The sequence below is a fragment of the Xenopus tropicalis genome, chromosome 2 (assembly GCF_000004195.4).
Source record: "Xenopus tropicalis strain Nigerian chromosome 2, UCB_Xtro_10.0, whole genome shotgun sequence".
In the NCBI taxonomy this organism is placed as follows: Eukaryota; Metazoa; Chordata; class Amphibia; order Anura; family Pipidae; genus Xenopus; species Xenopus tropicalis.
This window is the reverse complement of record NC_030678.2, coordinates 112,733,374-112,756,818: the sequence shown is the minus strand read 5'-3', so window position 1 is coordinate 112,756,818 and position 23,445 is coordinate 112,733,374. Positions and strand designations below refer to the sequence as shown.

General features: G+C 38.3%; 2 protein-coding genes across 2 annotated transcripts; one reads left to right on the top strand and one right to left on the bottom strand.

Annotated features, from left to right (window-relative positions):
• Window positions 1–73: 73 nt before the first annotated feature.
• Window positions 74–9,923, top strand: mitd1 (microtubule interacting and trafficking domain containing 1). Its single transcript, NM_001004902.1, is given in 7 exon segments — window positions 74–286; window positions 1,575–1,676; window positions 3,713–3,849; window positions 3,943–4,029; window positions 5,339–5,454; window positions 6,434–6,494; window positions 9,316–9,923. Coding segments are annotated over 7 exon segments (738 nt in total). The 5' UTR covers window positions 74–147; the 3' UTR covers window positions 9,412–9,923.
• lyg2 (lysozyme G-like 2) lies at window positions 9,801–23,445 on the bottom strand. Its single transcript, NM_001015739.1, is given in 5 exon segments — window positions 9,801–11,721; window positions 15,079–15,217; window positions 19,140–19,336; window positions 22,454–22,552; window positions 23,364–23,445. Coding segments are annotated over 5 exon segments (603 nt in total). The 5' UTR covers window positions 23,401–23,445; the 3' UTR covers window positions 9,801–11,590.

The following is a 23,445-nucleotide window of genomic DNA, read 5'->3' as shown; positions in this document are numbered from 1 at the left end:
TAAGAATTTGCCCGTTTCTAAAATGGCATAACTAGATGTATGTTTCCGCTGTTTGGAACGCGGAAGTGCATGGGGCAACTATAGCTGTATTTGTGGTTAAGCTGTAGAATACTTCGTCTGCTGTTATTATTTTGTTGCGGATTCTCTATGGCGGCACTGTCTGGGGTGGAGAATTCTGCTGGGGTTGTGTTAAGGCGGGCTGTGGAATTGGACGGAAAGGGACGGTACCAGGAGAGCCTTGTTTGTTACCAAGAGGGAATCGAGCTGCTGCTGCAGGTGTTGAAGGGTCAGTTTTGGCTGTGAGAGAGCGAACCCTGTTGACTCGATGATGTGCTTATTGTCTGTTATATTCGCAAAGGACTCTCAGCACTGCACATACAGCACAGTTTACATTAGATGAAGTAGTAGACCAAAATTCTAAGAAATATTTTACATATCATTTTATGTCTTTGTGTTTGTACTTTATAATTTTCCAAATCATAGATCTACAATCAGTGCCTCTACAAATGAACTCATGTGAGGAAAATGCTTATCGTGACCAGAAGGCAATCTATTCTGCCCCCTCACAACTGCTTTGTCTTTCATTGTATATAATCAATCAACAAAAGTTTTCAGTGAAATAAACAACCATTTATTGGCTCAAAATTAAACAAACAATTAAAAAAAAAAAAAAAAAACTATACCAAACAATGGGTAGGTGCATCCCAGTGCCTCATGGTACTCGCTTTCCTAACGCGTTTCGCACCATTGGGTGCTTCATCAGAGGAGGTCTGATGAAGCACCTTGATCCCAACATCAGCATGAATCCACCAAACCTTAACAATTGTGTAAAAATTGATATATTGTTAATGTATTGCTTCTTTTTTCTAAACATTTAGTATAAAATAGACAATCATATTTTGCTATTTAGCTTTTTGTTGAGCAGCTCCCCAGATTGGAATTCAGCAGCTATCTGGTTACTAGGATCCAGTTTACCCTAGCAACTAGGCAGTATGAATGAGAAACTGGTATTTGAAAAGTAGATGGACTAATGAGAAAGATAAGTAATAAAAAAAAATAGAAATATTACAATTGTAGCCTCACAGACCAGGATCAGTGACCCCCTTTTGAGAACTGCAAAGAGGCAGAAGAGAAAGGCAAACAATTTAAAAACAAAACAAATAAAAAATTAAGACCAGCTGTAAGTTGGAGATTCTATAACATATTAAAATTTAACTTAAGGTGAAACCCTTTTTAATTATGCTACTAATATTAATTACTATTAACTATTGTAGCAGAACATATCCATTTTTAATGGGGTTATGGAGACCCACCTTTAACAGCATGGTTATCCAGTTTTGGGTTTTCATCTGTATTTTAAGAATTACTACTATAAACTGTGCACAGTATGGGAAGCCAATCCCATATAGTGAGTATGCTACAAGCAAAAAAGGAAGATTTTTTGGCAAATTCCTTACTATTCTTAAACTATACTTTTGATACACAACTATTATTGATACATAAACACGGAGTGTGAAATAAGTGCTAAACCCCTAAGCTATACCCAGATTCTTATGTCACCTATTCTATTTTAGGCACAAAAGATGATGCCAAGAAAACACATTATAGACAAAAGTTGAGCAGCTATATGGATCGAGCTGAAGAAATAAAACAGCATGTGCTCAAAGAGAAAGAAGGTGAGGCATGTTACATGTATTATGCTATTGCTTCTGCTAGCTTTTTCTTGGTCTCTTTTTTAGTGCATTTTCCTTTCATGCTTATCTTCCCTTAAAGAGACAGCAAAGTATGCGGGTGGAGCTTGTCTTTTTTTTCCTGTGCCAGAGACACACAGCCCTCTCCTCTCTCCCCTCTCCTGCTCCCTCGTCCTTCAAGAATGCTAAGAACTCCCTCCCCCCCTTAGGAATGTGGATCTGAGCCAATCAGCATGAAGTTTCCTCATAGTCTTACAAACTAAGCATGTACACCGGTCTTGGTCTTGGTGCAGGAGAAAGGCATTATGGGAACTTTCTTTACAGGCTCAGCAGTTTTTTTTCCTGTGAGGCTTCTGATCATCTGGACAGGAGAAATATGGGGAGGTTTTAGGGAACTATTGAGCAAACTGAAGGTATGCCTGCAGCTTGAGATTAACTCTTTATTAGCCTTTCCTTCTCCTTTAAGAAAAACTTTATAAAATACTGTATGTAGTGTTATGTTTGATCATAAAGTGTCCAGTTCTTTAAAGGATGAGGTTAAAACGTAGTTCTTATGTTGCTCTCCAAATCTTACCATAAGTGATTCATGATGTTTATATATTGTGATTTGGGAGGTCATGGAAGCATTTGGCCTGTTCAAAAAACAGCTACTAAATTTGTTTAACATGATGTATCTGTCATTATGATCTTTAAATTCTAGAGCATAAGGCTGCAGCTGGTTTTGTAAAATATTCAGATTTTTCATGCCTGTTATATGTCCATGAAGAGCAGTCGTAGAACCTAATGAATCCCACAAGAAAGCTATCGATACAGTTATGAGTCAGCCATATTAACCACTTAGCGATTGATATTTCAGATTGAAGGCATTCTCCAAGTCATGTTGATGTGGTTTTAGGATTTTTTGTAGGATATATTGTTTGGATTTTGTCAGTATTGCTACAAAAGTATCAAGTACAACTCTTTAGATTCTCTTTAGATATTTATTTGAGCTGTCCTTGCATTTGTCAGAAGCAGGGTTGGACTGGGGGGTGCAGGGCCCACCGGGGGTTCTGCCTCAGGGGCCCCTGCACCCCCCAATGGCCCCCGCCACCTTCACCCCCCCCCCCCCCGCAGAGGCTCCCAACACCCTCCAACCCCCGAGCGATTCTAATAGAAACTTACCTGCGGTGTGTCGGGGGATGGGGAGATGATGGATTGCGGGAGCGCCCTGGGGGGATCGGATCTGGTACCCCGGTGGCCCAGTCCGACACTGGTCAGAAGCTTAAAGGAGAGCTTAACCCTAGTTAAAACTGGTGGCTAGAAATGTTGTACATTACGATTTTGGAGTCTTGTACCAGCCCAAGGCAACCTCAGCCTTTTAGCAGGGAAGATCTGTGCCCCCAAAGATGCCCCAGTAACTCCCCATCTTCTTTTCTGCTGATTCCCTGCACATGCTCTGTGCTGCTGTCAGTTACTGGGCTTAGGGACCCACTCACAATATACTGTATATATTGAATATAAATTTCACAATATACGTCTGATTAGTAATTAATACAGATAATTACTGCATGGCAGCTCTGATGCCAGTGATATTAGAATCAGAATTTAATAATCATTCTATTCATTATGTAAGACATTCTATAACATACTAAAAGTTAACATAAAGGTGAACTACCCCTTTAAGAATGGCATGTTTTAATTTAAGTTTATTTTAGGTTTTAACAGTTTAATTTGCTTTTTTGCATCAAGTTAGATTTCAGAAATTTAATAGGTTGAAAGATGTGTGTCTCTTTTTCAACATCACTTCCTATGTATGTCTGCTACACAGGTAACACCATGATTAAACTGCCCACGCAGTAGAGACACAGATTTTGGCGTCGGTTTATGTGTAATACATTGGTATCTGCTATTAGCATTAACATTTGGGTACAATGTTGTACCTCTGGGTACAATATTATGAAGATTCATTCAGATTATGTATGAACTTCACTTTTAAAAATATCATTGCATTAACAAGATTTTTTTTTTTTTTTTTTTTTAAGAGGGGAAATACCACAAACAAATCAAAATTGTAGAAAATGCAACAGGTTACAGCTATGAAAATCTTTTCAAACCTTACGTGAATGAAACATTAACTGAAGTGTGGGTGGAAGATCCTTACATCCGTTATGTGCATCAGGTAAGTTCATGAAAATATAGGATCAACTGTTGGTATCTTTTTTTAAAAAAAAATCACACAAATAATGTTTTTTGCATTTAATTGTATTTTCAGTTATACAACTTTTTACGGTTCTGTGAGATGCTTATAAAGGGACCTTCAAAAGTAAAGAAAATCAACTTACTGACCTCTATGGATGAAGTAAGTATTTAATTTAGTTTTTACATGCTCTAAAGTTTCTAAGTTATATATATATATGTTTCCACTCCATAATCTTTGTGTTAGAATTAACAAATTGTAAGTTGTCCAGTATTACTGAAAAGTTTGCTTTGCCTACATTGCTCCATCCTCTCATAGAACTATAACCAATGCACTCTAGAATCCTGGCCATACAGAGGTCAAAATTGTCTGATGCCACCCTAGCCTGATTCAGCAGCCTAATAGCTGGTGTATTGGGCCAAAACCAGTAACTGGTCTAATATCTACCATGGGGTAGGTTTTAAAAAAACCTGTTGGTTACAGATCTCAATGGGCCATGGAAGTGATCCTTCTTTATTGCTTAGGCCCCATTGTGACAGATATTTTGGCCCAGGGACCAATCAGATAAGTACAATTTAGCCCACCACTGTAATAGAACACTTTTTACAGAAACCAATAGGACCCCACACTGCATTTACAGAATAGTACAGTCCTTCAAAAAATTGCACCGGATAAGGTTTGGGCAGGCTTTGATGCACATTCTAAATTACAAATATTGTTTCCCCCGCCCAGCTACTTCTCCTTTAACCTGGCTACTACTGCAGTTTGAATCTCAAATATGGATTTATTGGTGAAAATTTTGGTAAAATCACCTGATGAAGGATCAGTGGATCCGAAACATGTTGTGCAGTATGAAACAATAAAGAATCACACTTGATTGATTTGGATCTTCAGAGTGCACTCTTTTGATTTGAAAATTTTTGAAGGATATGACGGAACCTCTACTCTGTAAGATGATCCTATACACTATTTAAGGGATTCCATACCTGTACAATGTTACTGGAACAACAATCCTTGCTAGTGTATTTACAGCCTTCACTGAAAGTTTTGTTGTTGTCAATACATTTGGTAAGTTAAATAATACGCAAAGAAGGATATATGATAGAGGCGAGCCTCATACAATACCTGCTTATACCCTTATTAGGCTCCTGTACACACTATTCCATGTTAAGGTAGTTTTATCAAAGTTTACCAATATATCAACATAACATTTTAAAAAAGTATTACATACTGTGTATTCACAGATGGATGGATTAACAGTTACTTATCCAACATAAATTGTTGTCGCATAAATTGCTGTTACTAATGAATAGGCTCTTAGCCTGCAATCTCATACATTTATGTAATCATAAAACTTTTTGGTGGATCCCAATTTTATAGCTTGTAGTATAGTTTGTAGGAGTGTACATTATTGCATTTATATCCTTTTTTAAATATTATTTGGGTGACTGGTGCATTTATTTATTTACAGGATAATGGAAAAGCCCAACAAGCCAGCGGCCTTCAAGAAATCAAGAGTTCACTGCAGGATTATGGTGTAATACTTGAGGTCACATTTTCATCTTCTATTCATGACCGGGAAATAAGGTGAGTAGTCTTTAAGTTGTATGCGTTGCAGTGCTAGTGTTGTGCTAATTAATTCCATTCGTTAGATACTTGCATCTGTACTCTTTGCTCTTCTTTATAATAGCACTTAGCACTGCTATGTCTATCACCCCTCCTGTTTTGAATCATGCATAAATGCAGGAGCCTAAACTATAAATATTTTAAAACAACTAATTTATGGTATGGTCCCAGTGCTGAATACACCATCACAGCTAAATGGGCACAAGTTCTTATCATTACTGTTAGTGCACATTTGAAGTCTTTTGATAATATATCAATGATAATATTTGTATAAATATTTGTATAAATCCAAAGGCTACTGCCACATGTGGTGGATTCTCGGCCTGCAGCGAGAATCCACCCCTGCGGGCTTCTTGATGTGCCTGCACCTGGAGCCATTTCATCAGCCAGATGCCGAAATTCACACTATGTTCCTGCACCAGGGCTAACACAGTGGCTCTGGATGCAGGCACATAAAAATGCTTTAAGGAGCATAGGCATTCTCAGCCTACAAAAACCCACAATGGTACCATGGTTTCTATGTGTCTGGTCTTATTGTGCCCCAGGACACAAATGTTCACCCCATGCTGCCTACTTTATATTACTGCTGGGCTGATCATTAGTAATATAAACTAGTTAACTGCTTCTGCTACCAGAAGTGCTGTATATTATATACTCTACATTCCACTGCTTAAAGGGTTAAATCTTTCAACACAGGTGTTCAGATGAAAATGTAATTGTAATGAATGTAATGTAACGAAATGTAGTATAGTATGTATTCTGTGTTTCCAACCACAAAATGAATCATGAGACTTTATTAAATATCTAGGTATAAGCGTATACACATTAATACCATTAAATACCATTATACTATTACAATTTAATCTCTATTGATTGCAGTTTCTTATTACATGCAATTTTCAACTTTTACAAAGAAAAATAGCAATTTTTTTAACAACAGGTTCAACAATGGCTGGATGATCAAGATTGGACGAGGTCTAGACTACTTCAAAAAACCTCAGGTAAGATCAATCAGATGCTATAGAGCTGTTTTTTTTATGTTTCATATATTATTTAGTTGCAAAAGCTTCTGAAATTGATATTAGCAAAATAATTAATGTTGCACTGCATCATTAAAAGAGAACAAATCTTTAACATTCTTAGCCTATACATGTTATATATACCAAATGCTTTGGGATTCTGCACTGGCCCAGGGTCCCATCAATTATTATTCCCGGGGGTAATATGGTAGAGTAGGTTAAATAAATACATTTTATATTATGAAATACTTTGTTTCTAGCTATAACATTTATGCTTTAGTTCCATGTATGACAGAAATTGAAACATTTATTTTATAGACTCTAATTAAAAGATTTGTGCAAAATGACGTTTATATGATCTTAACCTCATATTGTTTAACAGTGAAAAGAGCAGGAAATATATTGCCTATGCATTAGCATTTTTAAAAGTGGTTTTGATCAAGTTTACACTTGTATCATTGCACAGAATTTGTGGAACGATGCAACTCTGGTGCTAGTGGGAACTATTCTAGTTGCACTATTATTATTTGCACTTGAGTTTCTCTATAAGCCCTCACATCAGATTTTCTATGTACAATCGCAGAGGGATAGCAGGTGTGGCGGAGTGAAGAGCAAATCATTCATTTTAAAAAAACTTTACTATAATATTATCATCTAGATCAGTGCTGTCCAACTGGCGGCCCGCGGGCCGCATGCGGCCCGCGACCCCCCTCTGTGTGGCCCCCACCTGTCTGGCTGCTTTGATGGCTTACTCTTGTGTAAGCTTTAAATGGTATCAGTACTGTGATTAACTGCCCCCCTGCATGGTTCTCACCTCAGATTCAGGCTGTAATCCCCCTGTATTGTTTAAATATGTAAACCCCTGTGTTGTTCACACCTTTTAGTTTCTGCATTGTTCACCCCCTGCTGTGTTCACACCTCAGGCTCAGGCTGTAATCACCCCCATTGTTCCCCTGTTCACACCTCAGAAACCCACAAATAATACCTGCACACTACAAAAAGAACATATTGGTACTGCAATTAAAACGTTTTTTAATATATAGTTATTGTGCAGATTGTAGGAGCAGTGCCAGCATTGTGTCACTGTAGGCTGCCTGTGTGTGCCATACACACAGGCAGCATAGGGCAAGCAGAGTATGGCACACACAGGCAGGATAGGGCAGGCAGAGTATGGTACACACAGGCAGAGTATGGCACACACAGGCAGGGTAGGGCAGGCAGAGTATGGCAGGTTTTTGCTGTACTACAACCATTAATATGGGTATGGTCATTTGATAACACAGGTGTGGTTTCAAGTGGGTGTGGTTTCAAAAAGGGGAGTGGTCAAAACTGGCTTCCATTATCGGCCCTCCACCACATAGGTCGGAAAAATTCCGGCCCTCGGTACCACAGAAGTTGGACAGCACTGATCTAGATGCTCACTTAAAGGACATGTAACTCCCACACACAAAAATGTAATCAGTGAACAGCCTCTTTGAAATCTTTCAATCCCTGCCACACTGGTTGTCCAGTGGTTAATAGTAAGGTTGCAGTGTCCCCTTAATCACTTAGATTTCCTTCTCCTCCTGTAACCCACTCGGCCCCCTACCTCGGGATTTTGCTTTGACTTCTGGTCAATTGTTCTAAGCTCAGATTACTAAACACGCCCCCCAGTCTAGCAGCCAGTAAAGAGATGGCATTGCTAGTTCCCATAGAAACTCAGCTCTAGCTGGCTGCTTCAATTTTTTTCTCCTGAACTAAGCTTTACCATTACAGTGCTCAAACAAAGTAGAACTTTTATCAAAGACAGTTCTGCCTGTTTTCTTGATGAAATGTATGCTGAATAAGGGTCTGTGTATGTGTGTATGCTGTTTGCAGATTTAAATGTATCTGATTATGTATCAGAGGAAAAATGGCCACGGGTGAAAGCTGCTATTTGCTTTAGGAAAATGTGGTGGTGCTGGCAAACGGAGGGAATATACGCAGTACAAATAATGCCATTTGGGTGGGGGAGACCTGCCCAACTGATATATATTGTAGGCAAATGTAGGCTTTACATGTCCTTTAAGGTGGGTGATATCAGGCTAATCTAATTGTTTGGCCCTAGTGCCAAATGATTGGATCACAACAATGGGCATATATGTGCCATGTACGATCCACGAGTCAACATGGTCCCCAATCCAACAGGACAATCAAACCTGCCTGATTGACATATGTCGGTCAGGTAGGCCTGTCGGAGGGCCCCAAACATAGGCAGATAAGCTGCCGAATCAGTCTGAAGGGCCAAATTGGTAGCTTGCCTATATATGGGCTACCTTTACAATGAGGTTCACAATTGGTCTTTTACTATGATATCCACTAACCTTATTTAGCATTAAAGTGATACTGACACAAAATATTAATGTACATAAAAAAATTACTTATAGGTCATGTTGATTATTTTTTGCTGATTGGTTTGCTTTTGTAATTGTTACTTGAAGTTCCTAAACCTGACTGTCCCTTCTCAGACTGTCAGTTATAGATTCTAATGCTAAAGGACTCCTGCTGCACAAATTTGGCAGCCCCCTCATAGAGGAACATGGGGGATCTGATAAATAATGTTAAAGCTTTAGAAAGTACTTTTATGGCAAAATTATAACGTTTATGGAAATACAATGTTATGATATATTTAAAACTGTGTAATTTCAGGTGACAGTATCTCTTTAATACGAAAGATGGCTCCTGGATGGCAGTATTAACGCAAAAATTTGCTTTTTCTCTACTTTTTAGTGAGTTTATCTTTATCACTTATTCTTGCTCATTTTTTATTCTTTTTATTTTGTAGGGTCGTTTTTCTATAGGCTACTGTGATTTTGACTTGCGGCCATGCTATGAAACATCTGTGGACATTTTCCATAACAATCACACTCACAAAACATGATGGAACCACACACAAAGACCAATTTTATGTCAAATGTATAGAGAATTATTTATTTCTATTTGTTACCAATATCTGATCTAGCCCAGAAATGTCTATTTTTAACAGATTAATGAATATTTTTGAGAGTTTTGGACCATAACCAGGAATCTGTTGCACTGGAAATTTGCATGTATATAAAACCCTTTTTTTAGACTTATGTTTATGACTGATATCAAAAGTGACCATAACAACTACATGCACTTATTTTATATCATGGACTATCAAACTAGTTAATCCGTTCTTGTTGTGCACGCCACAGTAATACCGTTTTGGTGTAGTCTGTTATTCAATTCTGTTGTCCTGTGTGATCACCTGTTTATAAAACTAAGGAATCACACCTTGATAACTTGTTACAGTATTTACTTTTTAATTGTCGACATACAAAATGTATTTGTAACCAATGTTTTTGTTTTTTAATCTTTTAAAAAAACACTGCTTTTAAGAATCCAACAATAAAAAAATGTTTGTCAGGATTTAAGCCTGCTAGGCTTTTGGGGGTCTATTGAGCTTAAAGGAGAAGGAAAGGTAAAAACTCAGTAAGCTTTATCAGAAAGGTCTATGTAAATACAGCCATAAGCACTCACATTAATGCTGCAACCAAAGATTTGTTGTGTCTGTTTTCCTCTGTCAGAGACACGCAGCTCTCTGCTCTCTCCCCTCTCCTGCTCCCCCCTCCCTCAAGAATGCTAAGAACTCACCCCCCCCCTTAGGAATGTGGATCTGAGCCAATCAGCAGGAAGCTGACTCATAGTCTAACTAACTGAGCATTATGTGAACTTTCTTTACACAGCTCAGGGTTTTTTCTTCCTGTTTGGCTTCTGATCATCTGAACAGGTGAAATATGGGGAGACTTAAGGGCACTATTGAGACAACTGAAGGTATGCCTGCAGCTTGAGATTAACTCTATATCCTTCTCCTTTTAATAAGCTGTATTTAATATGAAAGGTTGGCATGGGTGTTCTGCTGCTATGCAGTGGAGGCCTTAATTTGATTTCTACTAGTCTGGAAGGTGTTTGTATGTTCTCTCAGTGTCTAGGTACTCTAGAAACAGACTCCTTAAACAGCCAGGCAGAGTAATTAACTCTTAAAAAAATATTCCTAGTATGTGTAGGCAGGGGTATTCCTGGGACCCTGCCACTCCTAGTGCAGACAATGCAATGGCCTCATAGCAAGGGGGAGGCCATTGCATTGCACTAGAAGAACTAAAATTCCAATTAAACAAGATTTCTGCTTTTTCTTACTTTGCCTCATGGCAGTGGCATCTCTGTATGTAGGCATGGTCGGGACCCTAGGTTATAAGTGCCACTGGGGCAAGGACTGATGTGAATGTTAATCTTTGTAAATTGATGTGTAATGTCATGACACTGTATTAATAGTCCGAAATGATAGACAAGAATCATTGGGTGCAAGGTAAGAAGTGATTATTGTGCAGTTTTCAGATGGATGATATCTGCCTTGAAAGATAAATATCAGTTTTGCTAGGCTTAAGGTATAAGAGGTGGCAGGCACAAAATTACTGTACAGTCATCATATCCAGGGCTACAGTTTTGTGTTTGCATATACAACACTAACCTTATAACCCATCTTCTTGCACTAATGTGCATGACCTCCTAAGGGAACATTAAGTTGACTGGGAACATGGTCCTCAATTCAGACAGAGTAACAATGGCCTTCTAAGGTGTGGGCAACCTGTAATGTGTGGTGGTTAAATGGCGAATGGAAAGTTCTAATTGTGTGGTGAAAGTAAAATACAGGCAGAAGGAAAAGCCTTAGCGTATATGTCCAAATGGTTGGGTAGTATGGTCAAAATTGGTCAAACTGCCCAGTCAAATACGGGCATTAATTTCCAGCTTTAGGTGGTCCCCTTCCTCTCTCTATCCACAAACTACCTGACAAATTCTCCTTCTATAATAGAAGTTCACTGATATTTGTAAATAAGGATCCATCATCTCAAGTTAGTAATTTACTGCAAATACAACACATTTTACATGTACAGAATATACTTTGTTATATAAAATGATAAAAGCATAAAAATGCTACCAAAATGAGTAGACAAAGTGTAGTTATAGGATCACAGGCTACTGTCATGCTGTAATTATTTCCTTTTCTAGAAATAAGATCATAGAAAAAGTCCAATCAATTAGTATCCCCTCCCTTTATAAAACTTTGCTCGAGCTAAAACATCATTGGCGTAGTCTTTCCCTGTAGTGCGAACATCTACATCATTGCTGATTACATTTCCTGGACCAGCATTATATGCTGCAACAGCACCTAAACAAAATAAAATATCTGTTAGCATAATGTATGAATGATTTCCTGGGCTATTGTGTGAAACAAAAAAAGATTTTATTGGTGCCTGATAAATTAAATCAAATGATTAATTAGATTAGTAAAATTTACTCTCTGTGAATTAAATCAAGCAGGCAGCATAGGTATTGACAGGGTATTCACAAATATGCTGGTGTGCCTTTAGCCCACAAACCCAATTATCAGGGTATGATATCTAGAATACATGCTTTAATCAACAATCCATTTGCTGAACAGGGATACAAACATCCTTATATGCTGAAATGGGAAAAGGTGATCAGAAAATTCAGAAATTTCAATGGAGGACTGGAGCCATATCTGGGAGAATGCAAATACCAGTGTAACTTGCACTAAACAAAAATTTATATAAAATACTTATGTTGGTACCTCACTCCGGTGAGGCTGAATAAAATTAATCCTGAACTTTTAACATGTATGCTGGAGGCGTGATGGAGCTTTAGGAGATATACAACATATATTTTGGCCTTGCTCCCCTTTGCAACCTCTCTGGGATAAAATCCAGGACCTCTTTTTTTTTTAAAGGTAAATTTTTATTTGTTTTACAAAAAATCAAACAAAACAATAAGATAAGACATGAGTATTGCCATACATTTTGTTATAATAAATCAATACAATATATTACAGTGTGTGCATTATTTCACTTCATGTTAAGGTTATCTACTGCTGGTAGCGAGTCGCTGTACTGATATGGTTGGTGTTAGACTATGGTAGAACTATGGGCCCTCGGGGTCTGGGTTGCACCAGACACTCCACACTTTTCCAAACTTGTCCACCGCTCCCCTGGTTTCGTATGTGAGTTTAATGAGTGGGAGGGCATTATCTACAAGCTGCCTCTAGTAGTTCAGTGTAGGCAGATTATTCTCCATCCAGTGCATAATAACTGTCTTTTTTGCGTAGAACATAAGAGTGCGGAATCTAATTCTGGCTGCATTGGTCGATAGGATATCATCAATAACCCCCAGCAGGCAGACTACAGGGTCAACTATTTGAGGGGTGCCCAATTCTTGAGCCAAAGTGCCCATTACATCCTTCCAAAATCTATTTATAGGGGGACATGCCCAAATCATATGGATAAAATTGGCTCCTGGGGTATCACATCGGGGGCAATGATCATTCTGTTTCCTGCCTATTTTCAGCAGCTTCAGTGGGGTTATATAGACTTGGTGAAGGGATTTGTATTGTAAAATCCAGGACCTCTTGATACATCTTATGCATCAAGCAGTCCAGAAATACATGGTCACGTTTCTACTGGGTAAACCCATAATCGGACTTACCAAATCACAATAGAAACTCACCAACCATGTACTGACTGCTGGCCGCATGTCCATAGCATCTAAGTGTAAAACACCAGCCCTTCCAACATGGGAAGAACTCTATCAAAGAATTGAAAGTAATAGGAACTTTGAATATAGGATTGCCTTTCTACACAATAGGATCCCGGCATACTTAAAGGTCTGGACTGTATGGAAGCTTCTTTTACTTACATAAAGATGATAAGGACATGTAATAATAACAATTACTACCTTGTGATAATTGAAACCAGCAGAGCTTATGTTTTTTTATGTTTTGTATCATTATTTATTTTACTAAAAAAACTAAAATATTTTACAAAAAAAAAACTTTATCAGAAAGGTCTATGTAAATACAGCCATAAGCACTTACAAAAACGCTGCACAGAGTCCTCTATCAAAAGAAACACAGGATTTATTGTCTCCTTTTTTGTCAGCATGTTCTTAGGGTATCTGACTTTCTCTCTCAGAAGAATTCTTCATTCCCGGGGGTCAGAGTCTGCACAGTTATCTCCTCTCTCCCCTCTCCTGCTCCCCACCATAAGAATTCATAAAACTCACTCCCGCCACCCTTAGGAATGTGTGATCTGAACTATAATGGCTAGACTGCAGGCAGGAAGCTACTTAAAATGGCAGCTGCTGTCTTAAACAATCAGAGAAAGCTTCTAGGGCTGTTTACTCAGGTATGGTAAAGCTTTCTGCAGAATAAATATATTGTTCACTAATGTGGCAAATCTATTGACAGTAAAATGCCCAAATGACTTTCCTTCTCCTTTAAAAGAATACCTTTTAAAAAATGCCTTTAAAGGAAAATGAACAAATGTGAATATATGGAGTAAACAAATCATATGCACTTAACTCTTTATATAGAGCAATGAGGTGCCTATTGAAGCAGGATAACCCTGGAGCTGCCACACTTTCTGACCAGGCAGTAGCTCCAGTGCCATGTGTCAACAATAACATCCCACTAGCAGTGAAGAACTTGCACAGCAAACACCAGAAATGATGCCAACCAAAATGTATTAAAAAGCCCCACACAACACAGAAACCACTAATATAACTCTTCTATCTAACACTGTATTCTGTTCCTTCAAAATGTATAAATAATACCATTTTATATGCTGAAATCCAGCTGCAAAACAGTTCTTCTCTTTCTACATCACTTGAAATCCTGGCAGGGGAGGATTGCAAGCTCTTCAACCTTTTTGTATTGGTAATGTATAAACCCACTTATTGTACATCGCTGCGGAATATGTCGCCGATTTATAAATGCATGCTAATGATAATAATAAAACATTGATGTTACAAATTGTAACAACTTCTCCACAGCTAACAGACAGCATGCAGGAACTACATAACCCACAATGCACTGCACTGGGATATTCCTTTCCTTGTTGATATCGGGTATGCAGGGAATTGGTAGTCAGCCAGATCAGCAGGAGAACAGGGTGCCAGGATTATGGAAATGTTCCAAACCATATTATTACATGAAAAATCATGAAAAGGCTGCAGAATTTTTTGCTGGAAATTATGTTTACTTTCAAAAAGCTTAAGTTGTGTTTGGGTGGAGTTCCATTTTAATCATGTGACCTAAAGTGAGATGTTTTTAAGGGTTCGGATTTGGTTTGACCAGGCATTTGGATTCAGTCAAATCCTTCTAAAAAGGCTAGGATTCGGCTGAAGCAAATCTGGGATTCGATGCATCCCTATTATATATACACATATACGTATGCTATGGGGCATGTTTATTTGCTTGTAACTAAGACTGGGCAAATCAGTAAAAAATATTTGATATTTAAATTAGCTTTATGTATGCTAAGTCGCAGTTTTTGGTTTATTTGTATTTAATGACAAACATTTGATAGCTTGACAAAAGTCAGTTGCAATATTTTTTTCTGAATGTCTAATTTTCTTTTATTCACAAGATTCAGTATTTTGCAGATATCTGCAGATTTTTCAGGTCTATACACCCTTGCTGAACCTACAGAAAGCATTTCACATAGAAATTTACCTTTCAGGTGCTGCTCTGTTGACCATTGAGGAAATTTTCTTTTGATGGATGCAAACATGCCGATCAGAATCTCGGTCCCTTGTGTAACATGCTCTTCGCTGTTCCAGGCCCCAGAAATTTTATGGAACCTTTTATCAACCTATAATAAATACATTATGCAGTTTAGTGTTAGTATGTATTGAGGTACCAGTTAAAGCTGTACCGAGCTAGTGCAATAAACCAACTTCTGTGTTAAAGAACTATACTAGACATTATGATGAGATGCGGTTTTCTAAAAAAAATGTCTATTTTGATATTTAAACTGATATTTAAACTGTTTGTTAAACTGCATTTGTGACACAAAGCAGCAAGTAGAGTATTTTGTAGCATAAAGTAATTTACTATTAGTTAAAGTATGTGCATTATTTCACTCAAGTGATGGGCACAATCCCCCACCCCCATATCGCTTGGCACTTGCCCCTTCTGTTTACCCCCTAGACCTTGGGTATAGAATCTATTATCCAGAATGCTTGGGACCTGAGGTTTTCTGGATAAAGGATATTTTTCTACTTCGGATCTCCACACCTTAAGTCTGCTAAAATAATTTAAACATGAAATAAACTTGACAGGATTGTTTTGCCACCAATATGGATTCATGCTGTTTATTTAGGGACAAATACAAGATACTGTTTTATTATTACAGATAAAAAGGAAATTGTTTTTAAAAATGAGAATGATTTGCTTAAAATGGCTCTATAGGAGATGGCCTTTCAGTAATTTGCAGCTTTCTGGATTAGAGATAACTAGTTTTTAAGGCTATGGCTACAATAGCTATGAATGTCTTCAAAGGAACATTGCCATGTTTTATGCTCTTATTTCACTTAAATGCTTAAATTAATGAAAATAGAGATCACGCAAGATAAGAGAATAAACACTGCCTTGCACAAGTATTTAGATTTCACCATAACCAATCAGCTTACATGGAGTCCTTAGAAAGTACAGCATTGTATATTATTATGTTGTAATTGGAAAGTGAGTTTAAATCAACTCATAGTGGATAAATGATACTGGGGCAAACCAATATCAGCAAAAATCTAAGCAAGAACTTCTTTAAACACAGATGTCGGATTGTAAAATATGCATGTTTTGAAAAACAAGGAGGCTACAACTAGCAAATGATCTAAAAGCAGGGATCCATCATAATTTAAATGATAAAAATGATGACTAGTATTTAGACCAGGGATGCCCAGACTTTGTCACCCTGTGATCTACTCTTGCGACCTGGCCTCCGTCATGAGATCTACCACAGTTAAAATAGTGCGACATCTATCATTTGGTGCAATAAGCAAAAAAAAGTATCAACAAATACACATAGCAATATATAAATGCAGTGTCAAATTCACATTTAATGCCCACATAACATTATTCAAGTGCCAACTTCAAGTTTAATGTGAAAGGATTGCAGTAGTTTTTATTTCCCTTCTTCATGGCCCACTTTGTAGTCTGCACCCAGAAACATATATAAAGTGGGAACAAATATATACAGCGGCCCGGTGGGGACAATCTTCTTCTACAAATACAGGTGGCTTGAGCAGCCGCACTCAAAAGCTCCAGTATGCTGGGGGGAAAAAGAAGTGGTGGGATGTCATCCCACTGCATTCTACCTCGAGGTCTACCAGAAACGTTAAAGTGATCTACTGGTAGACCACAATCTACCTTTTTGGCACCCCTGATTTAGACTGTTAAAGTCTTAACATCTAAATTTTGCACCCTATTTTTAGAATCTGACATTTGCATTTGTTGCCACAATGAACACAAGTAATCCTGGTATCAGACGTGGCGTATATTTTCAGCAAGTGTAAAATCGCTTGGCAAAAATTGTGCCATACACCTCCAACCTGTGCCTGCACCCGAATGAATGAGTTACGCTCAGGTGCAGGCACATGTAGCCGATATACGCATAAAAACACGAGAGAATGCAAAGTCTTGCTTTTTTATGCGTATTTCGGCTACATGTGCCTGCACCCAAGCGTATCTCATTCATTCAGGTGCACACAAAGGTAGGAGGCACAGGGTTGGACTGGGCCGCCGGGACACCAGGAAAAATCCTGGTGGGCCCCGGCTCTAGTGGGCCCCGGTGGCCCAGATCCGACCCTTGCCGGCGCTCCCCCTGCCCTACTGTTCCTCCCCTGGCGCGTTAAATGTAGACGCACGGGGGAGGATGTTGGGTGGGGGGCCCTGCGAGGGGGGTTAGGGGGGCCCCTGCGGGGGGGGGGTGCAGCGGCGCGGGTAAGGTCCCTGGGGCGGGAGCCCCGGTGGGCCCTTCACCCCCCAGTCCAACTCTAAGGAGGCGTATGGCGGTATTTTCGGAAAAATGCTTGCCGAAAATATATGCCCTACACCATGTCTGACATCAGCCTAACTGGGAGCGTCAGACCATTACTGACGTACTGTTGTCTTTCCCTCTTTAATTCTGACTGCCATGGATTTGGAGATACAGGTGGGATGAATATATGTCTCTATGTACAACTTTATTATTATTATTTATATAGCGCCATCAATTTACGCAGCGCTTTACAGAATAGAGGGGTACAAAAGACAGAACAGTTAGCATCTACATATAAACAATTCACAAAAATAGTTTGTAATTACATTTGGATAAGGATCGGAGACACTAGGGGGAGGGCCCTGCTGGCAAGAGCTTACATTCTACATTGTGCTTTATTTATCTTCTCATTATACTTGATTTATTTTCTACAGTGTTTGAATGGGGTGGTAACCCAGAACCATCCTTGTTTGTTGCGAATGCCTGGCTGTTTGTTGCTACTAGGGTTGCCACCTCACCCCTTTAATTTCGGGCACATATAGAATCCATATCCTGCATGGTTAATTAGCCATTAATTTCGATGCATGCTGCATGGCTGCACATAAATCAGTTCAGTCTGCAGAATGTTTTTAAATTAAGCTCTATTAGTCATGAAGATGTGGATTCAATATGTTGCTGGTATTAAAGGGAGGAGGTGGCTTGGTACAGATTCTTTAGTAGATTTTTGTTGTTGTTGTTATTTTTGCAACTCACATCTCCAAGATCCCTGCATTGTCTGTAGCAAAGCTGGAAAGTAGAGGAAAAGTCTTGCTTTAGAGTGAGGATTTTCAATTGGGCAGATGCGGTCTCTAAAAAGTTCAGGGGTCATTTACTTACACCCCTGCTGCAAGCGGAGTGGCACTAATGCTCATTCTCGGGGCACTTCTCACGGCAGAGGCCTATATCATTATAAATACAGTGCAAGGTGCAGAGCACAGCGAGAGCAGGCTCAACATAGCCCTGTGCTTTCTGCCTGCTATAGGGCATTAAAATGGCATCAGCTTGTGATTCTTTTTCAAGTCTGTTGTACCTATTGGTGCATCCCTCTGTGGGTAGTGCGCAGTTCAGCAGATGCAGCAGGACAATCATAGTGGCACTTGGAGCAAATATATGGAATTGCAAAGAGTATGTTTGAGCGCAACTGACTATTTAATAGTGTCAATACATGCAACCACTTTGTCCATTTAAAGGAGAAAGAAAGGTAAAAACTAAGTAAGCTTTATCAGAAAGGTCTATGTAAATACAGCCATAAGCACTCACAGAAACGCTGCACTGACTTCTCTGAAAAAAAGATTAGTTGTGTCTGTAATTCCTGTGCCAGAGACACGCAGCTCTCTGCTCTCTCCTGCTCCCCCCTCCCTCAGGAATGCTAAGAACTCACTCCCCCCCCCTTAGGAATGTGGATCTAAGCCAATCAGGAGGAAGCTGACTTATAGTCTTACTAACTGAGCATGTTCAACTTGGTCTGCATGTCTGTGCAGGAGTGAGGCATTATGGGAACTTTCTTTACACAGCTCAGCGTTTTTTCTTCCTGTTTGGCTTCAAATCTTCTGAACAGGTGAAATATGGGGAGACTTAAGGGCGCTATTGAGACAACTGAAGGTATGCCTACAGCTTGAGATTAACTCTTTATTAGCCTTTCCTTCTCCTTTAAACATAACCACACTTGTGGCTGCATTTATAATTAAACCATAAAAAGTCAGCAACTCTTTCTTACCTGCATGAGACCGAAGGCATTGCCATTGTCACCCCACCCGTTTATAAGAACATTTCCAGCTCGAGATTCCCGAGATATGATTCCAGCAATTAAAGCTGCATCCATGCCCATCTTCCGAGACACAGATTCAATTATAGACCTGTATCTGTTCATCCTTGTTAGGTCTGTCTGTGCCATACGCTCAGAAGCCTGGACACCTTTATAATAAAGCAATATTACAACAATACATAGTAAAAGTTAATGAAACAATAAACACACAAAACCAAAGAGTGATAAGTACTTGAAACAGACCAGCTGCAGTTGGATTTGCTTTGGAATGACCAATGTTATAATCTGAAAGAGGAAAGCAGTGTACTCTGCCGTCAAGGTCTGATAAGTAGATATTTTGGGGCTTATTAATCAAATATAAAAATTGGGATCACCCCCTTAGTGTGATAACTGGTCAGTAAGCTGCATTGCGGGCACATGGATAGCTTTACAGTAATTGCAGATGAGCTAGACCACATAGGGGAAATATGCACTACTCTTGAGTGACAAATGTGGGGGATTTCAGCCAGAAAATGCACCCTTGGGGACTGTGCCCAGTAACAGGCTGGTGCCATTCATGTCACTTTACAAATGGAGCCTTATTGGGGTGGTACTTTAGTGTGACATTAGTCTTACCATTAACAAGAGCCTAAAGAAGAATGAACAAAATGAGAGCTGCAAATATGAGAATTTGCACCAGCAGAAGGAAAGTGTATTAATATTCAGTCCTAGTCTGAGGACACCGATAAAGACATTGGGCCTGATTCACTAAAGTGCGATAAAAATTATCGCACGCTTTTTTGCGGTAAAAAAGACCCGATAATTTGCGCGAGATTCACCATAGTATTATCGCTTGCGATAAATCGCCATTTTCGCATGCGGTATTTCGCGCGCTAGTTTTACCGCTTGCGTTAATTTCCGAGCTGAAAAGAATACGATCGCATGATTCACTATAACTTTTGCGCGCTAAATATCGCATTAGCTATGCGAAAATTAACTCCTACTACAGGCAGGCAAAAAATTATAGAAAAGTACAGTAAATGATTTTTTTGCAATAAAATATGGACTTACAGTGTTATTTATTCAAGTATGTGTCTTTTTACTCAATTTTACTCAAAATTAACTCCTACTACAGGCAGGCGATAATTATAGAAAAGTACAGTAAATGAGTTTTTTGCAATAAAATATGCACTTTGCAGTGTTATTTATTGAAGTCTGTGTTTCCCCTAGAGTGACGCAGCCGCCAGTTTGCAGCGAAATGTTCATTTTTAATACAGTAATTTTCCGCAAGTATTGGCGTGTATGGCTAACATGGCGTGCGTTCATTTGCGCGACTATTTATATTTGGCTACAAGTGATGAAATGTTTCGCCAGGCATGGATTCGCAGTGAATTTTTGGACGTGCGTTGAATTTTTTCGCGGCGGATTTTTTTTTCATGCGTTTCGCAAAACAATCCGCCAATGGCAAAACACATGAAAAAATTCGCCACGCAAAAATTCACCGCACATCCAAAAATTTATACAAGTGTCAAAAAATAATAGTCACAGGGAACAATTTTTTTGCCCGCACAACATTTTTGCCGTTTCGGGGATCTTTCGAAAGATTTGCTAATTTTTCACTAAAGATAACCAGAACACATTTGCTCATCACTAGTGGCTACTATTTATAAGCATCTACTATTTATATGATACCATTTATATGCTACCATTTATATGTGGCTAATATTTATATACACCATTTATATGGGGCGACAATTTTTATAAACTATTTCTATGCTACCATTCATATGCGGCGACTATTCGCGTGTGTAATTTAGCACATGTACCGGCAAATACCGCATTGAAATAGTCTTCGCGAGTTAAATAACGCATGCAATATCGCGCGTAAAAAAGCGCAAGTATGCTTATAGTGAATCGTGCGAAAAATCGCCAAAATTAAGACCCGGTAAAATTTATAGCGCACACTAAAAATAGCGCACATTTTATCGCACTTTAGTGAATCAGGCCCATTATATGAGCATTATTCTACAGATAAGTGCACAGCCAGGGAGTACAGTTCAACTGCACCAGCAAGGGCACAGGCATTTCAGCTTCTGTGATATCTGCCTCCATGAACAGGCAAAGGAAAGGCTGCTTTATGGTAATTCAGCACAGTAATGATACCTACCAGTAAAATATATCTTATATTGAATGTGAAATGGTTGCTGGGAAGAAAAGTGTGTATTATGCAGCTACAAAGAAACTATAAATAAATTACATATATACTCCCAGTATTGGATTATTTTTGTTGTGTGCCTATGCTGAACTATATCATGGCACCCAGGTAGTTATTATCTTTAGTTAGTGCCCTCTGACCCTAGCTATATATCAAATGAACCACCTCTCAGGTCTGAACTGGGATAAATGATTTTATGATTTAGAAACATACTAAGTTCCCCCTTTAATTTTGTGTTCATGTGTGTATATGTGTGGGAAGGGGAAGAATATATATAAAGATTTGTAATGAATGCCTGTAGTAGATTATTTAAAACATAAATAAACACATCTAAATGAGTAACTATTTCTTAAAGTAAAATTATTGTGAATACTTAACTTACAACAAAGCAGCAAATATTGTTTTAGGTTTCCATTGAATGTATGGAGCTGCTCAGAAATTCCTGCCACAGATATATATGCCTGAGGGATACTACCCAATCTTAACAAGTTCAGAACTAGTAGAATATCTTGCAATTATTATTGCTGCTTTTTAGTGACAAGAAGGGTAATTTGCACACTTAAAGGGATTCTGTCATGATTTTTATGCTATATTTTTTATTTCTAAATTACACTGTTTATATAGCCAACAATTCACTCTACCATTTAAAATTTTATTCTTGAACCAACAAATGTATTTTTTATAGCTGTAATATTGGTGTGCATTGTGCCTGAGTCAGAGCTTTCAGAAGGAGCCAGCGCTACACATTAGTACAGATATAGGATCCCTTATCTGGAAACCCATTATCCATAAATTTCCGAATTACAGAAAGCCCATCTCCCACAGAATCCATTATAAGCAAATAATTATAATTTTTTAAAATGATTTCCTTTTTCTCTGTAATAATAAAACAGTACCTTGTACTTGATCCCAACTAGGATATAATTAATCCTTATTGGAGGCAAAACAATCCTATTGGGTTTATTCAATATTGAAATGATTTTTAGCAAACTTAAGTTATTGAGATCCAAATTATGGAAAGATCCCTAAATAATAGAGCCTATATATATACTTAAATAACAAAAGCACTCACCACACACTGTCAGCTTGTCTTGTTTTGCTGTCCGGCATGAAGCTCCTGAGGTCGGAACTTTGTTGATATCACCATATTGTCCTGATGCACTTACACTGCCTGCAATAGGAAACAAGCTGTACTGCTTGCCATTGACCAATAATAAGCTTAATGACAACAATGCAGGACTGAATAGTTTTACATACACTGAGCATAGTAACGTCAGGATACATAGTAATGTTAGAATACAGTTGTGAGATCCATTAAGTGGAGTGTTGCCAAAATATCACTTTTGTCACAAACATACGTGGTTTGCCATCTGCAGAAATGTCACAGACAATATGTATTCCGATTATATTAAACACTACTCTTATACTTTTCTAATTTATTAACAAGGTGGTTTCCCTTCAGGTTAACTTTAGTATGTTATAGAATGGCCTATTCTTAGCAAGTTTTCAATTGGTCCTAATTTTTTTTATAGTTTTTAAATGATGAGCCCTCCTTTTCTGAATTTTCTAGCTTTCAAACTGGGATCTATAATTCCGGCAGCCAAAAACTTTTACTCTGTGAGTCAACAATGGTATTGTTATTGTTACTTTTATTACTTATCTTTCTTTAAAAGAAAGATAATATTTATATTCCTGTCTCTCTTTCCAACCACTGCCTGGTTGCTAGGTTAAATTGGACCCTATCAACCAGATAGCTGCTGAAATTACAAACTAATAAACATTGAAGACCAAATGCAAATTATCTCAGAATAGCACTCTCTACAGCATATTAAAAGTGAACAACCCCTTAAAATTAAGGATAAAAACAAGCTATATATGTAATAGTATTACTAATGGGCACACTGCATAAAAACATTGCTAACAGAGCTACACTGTGTATTTGTATTCTCTATTATTTAATACCACTATGATTATATACTTACATAGCAGAACGACAAATGGGAAAATCTCAGAGAACATGTTTCTTTCTGAGACCTTAAGAGCAATAAGCAAAAGGGTAAGAAG